At 52.4% G+C, this 10,121-nt stretch overlaps 1 protein-coding gene across 2 annotated transcripts in view; it reads right to left on the bottom strand.

Annotated features, from left to right (window-relative positions):
* SPTBN2 (spectrin beta, non-erythrocytic 2) overlaps positions 1-10,121 on the bottom strand; it is a 37,639-nt gene that overhangs the window by 25,913 nt on the left and 1,605 nt on the right. For both annotated transcript variants that reach the window (XM_011368937.2, XM_023535845.1), the window contains exons 2-3: positions 4,865-5,043; positions 134-285 (exon numbers count right to left, since the gene is read on the bottom strand). In XM_011368937.2, coding sequence (XP_011367239.1) covers positions 134-285; positions 4,865-5,021 — 309 coding nt within the window. In that variant the 5' untranslated portion in view covers positions 5,022-5,043. The remainder of the gene's footprint in view (positions 1-133; positions 286-4,864; positions 5,044-10,121) is intronic.

The following is a 10,121-nucleotide window of genomic DNA, read 5'->3' on the forward strand; positions in this document are numbered from 1 at the left end:
GACACCATCCTCTGAGCAGGGGCAGCCCTGCTTTCCCCTCTGGTGTCACTCTTCTCTCTGAGGACGACTCCTGTGCTTTGACCCCTTGACCACTGTCTCTCAGGCCCCCTCCTTCCTCATCACCAAAGCTCACCAGTGTCTCTCCCGAGAGCACCTCGAGGAGCCTCAGCAGGTTACGTCCATCCCGGAGGTCACTGTACAGGTCTCCCACCCGGCATGTCACCCGGGCCAGGTGCGAGTTCACCCACTTGGTGAAGGTTTTCTTTTGTACGGCTTCTCGCTCATCTGTGGTGGCAACATGGGGTCATTTCTGCCTGAGTACAGTGCACCTTCTAAATGCCAGCTGGTGGGGTTGGGGGTTGGGGGGTTGCCTGAGAGGCTGGAAGTGAGGTCTGGGGAGGACGAGAGGGAAGAGGGCCAAGATGAAAATCCCTAACTTAAGAAGCAGGGAAATACAGAGATTGAAATGAGCTCATAGGCAAGGTAAAAGACAAACATGAGGGTGAGAAACAGACTGTGAGAGAAGGCATGAGAGAAATTAGAAGCAGTGGGATGGTGCAGGGAAGGGCTGGGACCCGGGCTGGGGCGCTGTCATCTAAGAGTGGTGAAACGCTGTTACTTCATCCACCAGAGCCTCACTTGCCTCTTCTGTAAGACAGGCATATGACTTTCTACTTCAACAGGTCATTGTATCAATTAGACAAGACAACATGTGTACGGCGCCTGGCACACAATGGCTCCTCAGTGAGTTTCTGTTCTATAGGTGTGGCCTAACCTCAAGGAGAGAGCGAAAGCTACTCGGGCTCAGCAGGCAGTGTGGCTGTTCCCTTTGGGCGGTGGACAAAGGGAGGGCGTGGACTTAAATCCCAGCAGTGGCGCTTCCAAGTGGCCATTGGAAGGATGTGATATTATAGAGGCTGTGGGTCGCCTGAGTCAGCTTGCTGTCCTGGGATAATTTAAAGAAAAGACAAGCTTTTCTGGGGCAGGTTCATTCAATGGGCTGCAAGGAATGTGGTCCCAGGACACCAATGTTCCAGCGCTGAGAAGAAAAACGAGATCTTGAAGCCGGGAACAGGAAAAAGGGTGAGCCAAGGAACATGGAGTGTGTGTGCCGGGCGGCGGGTGGAGGGCAGGCAGAGTTGGGGAAATGTCCTGTTGCCTGGTCCACAGGGGGAGCTACTGCTGAGGGGATGCTTTTACATTCCAGAGAAAAAGAAAAATTAATAATGTTATCAACGACAAAGTGAGGGAAGAGGCTCAGGCCATCGGACGTTGCTTCGGTCACTAAGATTTCCGCCAGTCCTCCCCACGGGAGCCCAGTGCAAGGAACCAGTCCAAGGGGCCACGGCCTGAAGAGTCACTTTTGGTTTCCCTCACAGCACCAGCATCTCAGAAACCGAAAAGACTCATCCCTTAATCTCACATTCCTACGCACCTCACCCATAAAGCATAGCGACACACCCATGTCTGGTCCTGTCTTTCTTACCTCCAACCCCTGTACCTGGGCCAACTCGAGGTCCTAACAACTGCATGGGATGGCCCGATGCTCTGTAGCAGCCGCGGAACCGAGGGTGCCTTTGGGCCTCCTTTCAGGGTCTATAGACCGAGCTGGGGATTTCCTGGAGTATTGGCCATTACTGGATCCATGGGGACTGTCTGGATGCCAGGTGCACGGTGGGGGTGGGAGAGGGGGAAGCCATTTTGGCACACAGGTAGAATAAAAGGGGAAGACGTGGAAGCAGGGGCAGCTAGGAGAAAGATGCGCGAAGCCAAGCACCGGAGGCAGTGTAACTTCACAAGGCATCCGCAACATCCATGGTAATCCCCCTGCCCCGCCAGCACACAAAACACAGTGACTCCCAGAAACAGAGATATTGGTGCCAGGTGAACACACGCCTGCTCAGACATATACCTGGGCCTGTCTGCACCTACTCCCTTTGACACATTCCCGGCTTCCCACACACACACTACATTTAGACGCCCACTCAGAAACCCGGGGCAGCACAAACAAGCCCTGGGCCCCTCCCCTTCTCATCTTCCTCACTATCCTAGCGGGCCGTTGTCTCCAAACCCATCGAAAGTGCACTGTCTCAGTAGGCTGCACCGGCAGCCTCTCCATTTGCTGACGAGACGCTGCTTCACAGCCTCGCCCGCTGCCTCCACGCTCACTGCATTCACTGCGACACATGCTCCGCAGTCCCCAGCGGGGTGTTTGCGGTCACACCCACACACGCTTTCACACAGTCGCTCCCAGTGGGTCCAAGCCTTTCCCGGTGCTGTCAGCATCCATGTATTTTCTGGCCACTTGTAATTATTCCCCTGGCACATTGTCTCCCAAACGCCTGAGTCACAGCAAATGTTCCACTCTGTGTTCTTGGCTCGGGCTCCTCTCCCACGCCCCCAGGTCCCCTCTCTGCTCCCCTCTGCCCGTGGAGCTCACCTTGAAGCTGTTTGAAGCGTCCTTCCAGCACGCTGGCATACTGAGCGGGGTTGATGTAGGCAGCTGGTGAGAGCAGGAGGCCCCCGGGGTTCTGAGACCCTTCTACAGCCTCATAGTAAAACTCGCCAGCCCCGTTCAGGCTGGGCCCGTGCACCCTGCTCACTCCGTTCCCATTCATGGTGCTTGCTGCCTCCTACACGGCCTGGGGCCCAGAGTCCATGCTCTGCCCACGCTGTTCCAGAGGCAGGCTCTGCTTCCCCTAGAGCCTGGGATGCCCAGAGGCTGGGGTCCTGGGTCGGGGGTGGTTCAAAGATGATAGAAGTTTCGAGGAGTGGGGAAAAGGAGTTACCGGACGTCTGAGCTCCTGAGCTCCGGGACAAGTAACAGGGCACACCTAGCTGTGGTGAGAGGAGACAGAGGCAGCTCCAGACAAACAGGTTGGACAGTGCCGGGGGAGGGGTAGGAGGCGGAGCCGGCTGGCTGAGGCAGGGCCGGGCCCTGCCAGACGGAGGAGGGACCTGTAAGCACCTTAGAGACCTGCCCATTAGGCCCTGAGTTGCCTAAGAGTACAGAGAAGCCAAGAGAGGGGTCCCCAAAGCAAAGTCCTGCTTCTCAAAGGTCTGCGGGTATGACAAGGTTGGCCCTTCTCTGGGTAACTCTGGGAGGGCGTCCCCCTTCTGGACATGGACTTTGATCCCCAGCTCGGAGAGCAGAGAAAGAGAAATTGCTTATATCCCCTTATCTGTGAAATGGGTGTTTGTCATCATCACCTCCCCTTCCCGGCCACTGGACCCACCAGGCCCTCCCCAGCCAGGCCATCCCAGGCCCCCAGCACACCCACTGATGAGCACATCTACCAATTCCCTTCCTACCGCCCCTTGGGCTTCAGCTCCTGTCACTGACAGCCTACTCTTGCCTTTCTGCCATCTTCATTCATTCAGCATTTATTTGGCACCTACTGGTGCAAGACCCAGCACAAGGCAAAGCCCATACAGCGATGCCTCCTCCAGAAGCCCAGCTTATGAGTGGAGGTAAATACCTATCGACAGCATGGGATGGGTGCACAGACATTGCAACAGCCCTGGGTGTCACATGTCATGTGCACACAGACATCAGGACAGTTCTAGAGGCTACAGTGCACTTAAAGTCAGTATACCAGGGGAACTTCCTCCCAAACATTCTCTGTAGCTCACATCCTCTGTCTTCTCTCATCTATAGAAACACTGATACGAGTATTTCACAAGCCAGCCTGAACACACAACCAGAAGGACAGAGAAGCCCAGGAGAAAATGATAAGGGATCCCCAGAAGCTACAGCCACCACACTGGGGTCCTCAGACTGGTGCTGGGCTGGCTGGAAAGAATTACCTGGAGAACTTAAAAAGCCTGATTTCTGAACCATATACCCAAAGATTCTAATTCAATGCATCTAAGAAGGGGCTTGGGAACCTGTATTTGTAAAAACGGCCCTGGATGATCTGGTAAAAGGGTGACCAATTTGGGAACCACCCCCTTCAGCGTCTCCCTTCTTTCAGGAGGCCACCCCACCCAGGCCAAAAGTACCACCTCTCAGGATGAAGTAGCTGGGACCTTTTCCACTGTGCTGGTCTGGGAGGCCAGCAGGTCAGTGCAAAGGACGAAGGTGGCATGGAGGGTGGCCAGATCGGGTGGGTGGCCTTGGGGTGTGTGGGTGACTCAGCCCCACGCCAGCCGCTGGTGGTGTCAGGTGGCAGCGCACTCTTGTTGCCATGACAACTCCACCCCGGAACGCAGGGAGGCCCGTCAAACGGGTTTGTTTGCGCTCTGCGAAGCTGAAGGGGAGAGCCCAGGCCATCGGGGAGGGCAAGGGCTGGGCAGAGAGCAAACCCGGGAGAATGGGCGGCTGCGGAAACCGGTGGAGGGCGGAGGGCACCTGCTTCAGGGAACAGGTAGACAAAATAATGGGAGGAACAGGCCGCAGGTGGAAGGAACAGATGGGGAGGGAGAGGAGAGGATAATGGACTGGGAGGGAGAACAGGTGTGAGAGATGACAGTGGAAATCAAGGAAGACCAGGGGATGAAAGATAAAGGAGAGGTGGATGGAAACAGAATAGAAAGACTAAGAGTGCAAAGGAATGAAGGACGTGACTCAGAAACAGAGGCCCGGAAGTCAGCTGAGTGCAGAGGGGAACACAGCTGAGTCCCAGGGTCAGCATGGCTTCTCTATGCTTTGGGGAATGAAGCTGGGGAATGTTCTAGATTGCATGAAGTCTGTCCCTGAGGCTGGAGTTGGGGACCAGAAGCTTGAGAGGGTGATCTGGATTTCCCACTCTAGTGCAGCAGCTTAGAAAGAAAGTTGGTCTTCCAATGAACTTAACGGACTCCTCGTGACAAGCTTCTGTCCCCAGCATCCTCAGCATCTCCCGTGCCCCTCCTCTGAACTCACCTGCCAGGGCCTTAATTCGAGACCTCTCAAAGAGGCGGGCGGAGCTGCTGTCATTGTCCCAGTCCGAGTCAGGTAGGTCCCAGCGGTTGTTGATGTCACTGTACTGACCCTGGATCTCCAAGCTGTCGAAATCTGTGGGTGACAGGGTGCTGCTCATGGTGGTGGGTGGCCTCCTGCTCCTGCAAGGGAGAACAGGGCTGGTGAGGGGCATCTCGGGGCCACTGAGCCCATCACTCACTGCATTCTTCTCTCCTCCTGTCCTCGATCTGCTCCGCTCCTGACGGCCAAAGAGTGGTTGGTTTTTCAGTCAATAGAAATCAGCTGCCAGTGGGAGAGGGGAAGCCATGATGGGGAAGCAGAGGGACCGGATGCACATGGACTGAGGCTGGAAGGCAGGGGTGTCTCAGAGTGACACAGCAGGGGGCGAGAGCCTCAAACCAGAGAGGGACAGTGAATAGAGCCAGGGCTGAAAGCAGCGACAGCCTTCAGTGTGGTTTAGGACATCATGTGTAAACCAGGGTAAAGCAGGATGCAGGCATGGGACCCCATGGGCAATAATGAGCATAAACCAGAGTTCTTTTATTCCCAGGTTCCACAAACTGTTCTGAGCCCCTTCTCTACACAAATGGCCTCCTATACCCTGTAGGTGATTTGAGATGAAAAGACTGAGATCCTGTTCTCGCGCTAAGGTACATCTATGATGCACCAGGAAGACTGAAGTGCTGCTAGGTAAGTACGGATACGGTGCCAGGAGCTCAAAGGAGGACATAGTACGGTTCTCTCCCCTTTTTTTTCCTTTCGTTTATGACAGGGAACACTTAAAAGGTGCTTGATAAATGTCAGCTGTGATATGTGTCCTCATCATTTACTTGCATCACCTCATCACAACCTACAGGGCAAGACAAGAATCCATTATCATCCCCATTCACAGATGAGGAAGCTGCACCATGAAAGTTAAGTCATGGTTCAAGGTCATGCAGCTGGAAGGAACAGAGCAGGGTGCCGAAGTGAGGTTCTCCCTGACTTTGGGGGACAAGTTCTTAATCACAACATGTACGCTTCCCTGAACTTCCTGGAGCCCTTCCAAGCTCCCCAGGAGAGATCAGCTCCCATCGCTCCCTCCTAGGGCCCAGGCTGGGGAATGAGGCACATGTATGCTTGCCAGTGCTACTTTCTCATGACTCTACATTATGCAAACAAGCTCTGTCCTCAAAATTAACACATGAGCTTCAGCTTAGCTGCTAAGGATTAAAAACAACAGCAACTTCTACTGTCCAAAGTTCTCATGTAATTCAGCATTTAGCAGCCATCCAGGGAAGTGGAGAGGGCTGGGTCTATACCTTTATCTGAACCCCAATTCTGCATTTCTCATTTTCCTAGTACCTCTCAAATACAAGGGTATATTTTGATCCTTAGCACTACTTCCGAGGGCCGGGACTATGCTCTTGGAAACCTCTGGTTCTGGAAAGAAAGTATGGAGACCCTCTTGTGTGGTTTTGGGGGAGGAAGAAGGGATAGGTAGTGAGATGCGGGTGGGTAGGGGCACACAAAGGCAGAACTTGGCTTCTGTCATTAATTGGTTCCATGAAGCTGAACCTGACCCACATGAAGGGCAGGATTGCCTGCCCCTCCCCTTTCTCCAAAAGAGAAAACACGTGAGGACTTCCTGGGAGTAGCGCTAACGAGGTGTGAGGGAGCTAAGGTCCAGGGTTCCTAGAGTTGGGCTTTCGTTCCTGCAATAGGAAGGAGAGCGTAACTTCCACTAGGTCTAGGACTCCTTCTTCATTCAACATCCATCATTCCCCCCGTTCCCACAGATTCTTTGGATTTGCTCTGTCAATATTTATATAAAAATAAACTCTAGGTCAGAGTTGAGTCACCCTGAGCAAAGAGCGCAGTGGGCAGGGTGTGACCTGAGCTAGAGTCACCTAATACTCTCAGCCGCTGGACAGGGAAGCAGCCCAGGCCACAGGACCATTTCAATTCCATTCTTCTTGGCCCTTCGCCAGCAGCCCTGCTCACACTTAGCTCTGGGATGGACACTTCTAGCACCCATACTCTTCCTGCACAGACCTCCCCCACAAAAATGCTTACATACACGACCCCTTTTCCTTCTTTCAGGAGTCACAAACCTACTAAAGCCAGACCCCAGGAGTGTGGCCAGTACGCTGTTTAAAAATAACCGATTTGCGATTCCTCTAAGTGGGCCTGTGCTTTCCATTTCTCTACAGGACCCACCATTCCCTTTTGTCTCCTTGCCAGCCACGTCATGATTTTTGTTACTTGCCTGGCCCCTGCAGGCATGTGGGGCTGTCATACTCTGTTTTACATCTTTGTACTCCACAAAGAACAGAAATTTAAGAAAGCAGACTGTTTGACCTTGTCTCCAAACTATGTGTGTCTCTAGGGCCCCTGTAAGCTAAACATGGACTGCTTTGGCTTCCCTTCGGTGATCCATCTTGGTTCTCCCAAGGGATCCTCTGGGGGCCCGGGTATGGGATCCAGACCTCCCAGTGAGGACCGGCTGTTAGCCCCTCTCCGTGGAATCCTACCATCTTGGGGAGAAAGTATGGAGTTGGAAGCTTCTCTTCTCCCAAATAAAATTAAATGCTCCTTTGGCCAAATCAAAATTTGACACACATGTTCTGTGTCCTAAGTTTCCAGAGGTGCTGTCATAGAGAAAAGGAACCAAGATGACACTGGTATCCTTAGATCACGGATCTCCATCCGGCCACCATGTTGGGACTCCAGGAGTTTAATCCCATAGACCTGCATGTGAACGGTGCTCTCCGGTGGTTCCGAGGCCCTGTCCCTGTGCCTCTGAGTTTTAGTTTTCAAGCATTTGGGCTCTACAGTCTCCCAGCTTTTTGGAGAATATGCTGTGTTCTCTGTTGGTGTTCCCTGTGGCCATCTCCAGATTCCGACAGTTTTCTATTCCAGTGTCTTCTACACAGATCCTGCTCTGTTTTTTCGCTCTGAGTGTATTATTCTTCGCCTATGATCTGGGTCTCCATGCTCACATTTCCTTAGTCTGTCTGCCCCCCAGCCCATGACCCCCTGTCTCAACCTTTTCCTCTCCTCTGGATTCCTGAACTCTAATGAGAGGGCGGTGAGGCAGCTAATCCAGATTATAGTTTCACTCGCACCTTATTCTTAGCCACTGACCTCCAGGCCAGACCCAAGTAGCTTACATTGTTCATGCTAGAATAAAGCCGACTACCACCAGCTGCGAGCTGGGGGTCCTGCTAGATTCTAAGCCCAAACTCTACAGGATGCAGACTCTGCTCAGCAGCTTGCCCATCGACCCTCAAGGCCAGCTGCCTCTCTGCCCCTTTCTCTTTCACTGCTATGCAAAGCTAAAAATCCTATCCCGAGGGTTAGAGCCTGTCTTGTTCCCTAATGCCTTCTCTGCCACATCCAGCTCCTGATTAATTCTTTACCTCCCTCAGAGAGAGTCGATCCTTCCCTCCTCTGTGATCACTCCCTCCTCTGTGATCATTCCCGCCTCTGCTCCCGCAGCACTTCAGCAGGCAGCTATTATTGCACTTATCACATTGTATTACAGTTAGTCGTTTATGCGTCTCTCTGCCAGCTCCACTTCTAACACACTGAGGACAAGGGCTGTGTTTTCCAAGCCCAGTACACAGTTATTCAAAAAAGATTGAATAAGTGAAATATATATATATATATATATATTTTTTTGCCGTCGAACAGATGTCTTTCTTAGGGCTAGAGAAGAGCTTCGGGATAGAATGAATATAGAATCTGAAGCCCCTTTGCTTCTCAGCTGGGGGCTCTCAGTGTTGGGCTCCATAAATCAGGACCAGGGATTTTCAAATTTGCAGGAATCACAATTACCTGCGGTGGGAGTGGAGGGTGCTATGAAAATACAGCTCACTGGCCTGCCCCCAGAGTTTCCGGTTCAGTAGATCTGGGGTGGGCTTGGTGATTTGCATTTCTAATCTGGGAACAGCTACTGGTCTGGGATCACACTTTAAGGGCCACAGTTGTCCAAAGATGAGGAGCGGTTAGAACTAGTTAGAAGAGCTATGAGGACTGAGGAGACATAAAGTTTCAGGGGTGAGTGTGACCCGAGTTTAGCTTCTGGGTGCCTAACCCATGCTCAACTCAAATATATAACTTCTCAGAAATCCCCAAGACCTACAAAGAGCCAGAAGCCTCAGGCGATGAGAGAAAAATGAAGTGGGTTCTAGACCTAATGAGATGAATAGAGCTAACGTCCCAACACGGGGCAATCACAGGTGTGCGTAAGGAAGACAGTACCACTAAGATGCTATGGTGAGGCAGAGCTGAACAAATAACAACAGCAGGTCGAATAATAGATTAGAAGAAATGGGGACCCTGGCAAAGTAAAAATCTTATTTGACTCAAAGTATGGGTGGACCGGCAAAGAGAGAAAAGGAAAAAGAAATCACAAACAAACTCAATGCTCTCAGGGCAATCAGAGACTGGCAGAAGAAATGGAACCCCAACCTGTTTCTCTCCAGGCTGTTTTCCTGATGAACAGAAATTCTCCTCCAAGAAACTTAGGAACTGGGCTGAAGAGGGCTGCGTTTTTGTTTGGTCTCCTTTAGAATCCTCCACTGAGGGCCGAATCATTCAAACTAATTTTCACTCCCTTGCTGCTTCCCTCTGCCAAGCCTGTAACCCATGGGTTAAATCAGTATCTCTAAGAACAAATCTAAGATTCTTATTAGCTTTTTCCTCCCTAATCCTTTGCTCTTCTGAACATGCCAAGAGGTTTCCCAGTACCTTCAGCTAAGACACATGTTTGGAACTCAGTCTGCCACACTTCCTCTTCAGGGAAAACTGGTTTGTGGCACCCCTACCCATGCCTGAACGGACTAGCCCTCCAGCGCTGGAATTGCGGCTGCTCCTGGAGGGGAGGGCCTCTGAGAAACAACCCACGGAGACAACATGTAGCAGGTCAGGACTGGGGCATGCCTGCCGCTCACACGAGCACGCAGTGCCACAGGGTTAAGGGGGAAAGTCGTTCCGAGCCAGAGTGGATGGGAAAGGCCAACTGAGGCTCTGGAGTTGGAAGACCCCAACGACGAGGCCTTGCCGGGTAGTCCTGTACCCGGCAGACTGCAAGCCTTCTCTCTGGAAGTCTCGACCACAGAGACATCTTACACCGCAGCCTCCCCATCACCGAAAGGGCTTCATTCTCTCTCTCTGCCAGCGTTCTGGTCACCACAGCCAACCAGTAGCCTTTCACACACACCGAGAAGATGTA

Source organism: Pteropus vampyrus, unplaced genomic scaffold (genome assembly GCF_000151845.1).
Source record: "Pteropus vampyrus isolate Shadow unplaced genomic scaffold, Pvam_2.0 Scaffold144, whole genome shotgun sequence".
In the NCBI taxonomy this organism is placed as follows: Eukaryota; Metazoa; Chordata; class Mammalia; order Chiroptera; family Pteropodidae; genus Pteropus; species Pteropus vampyrus.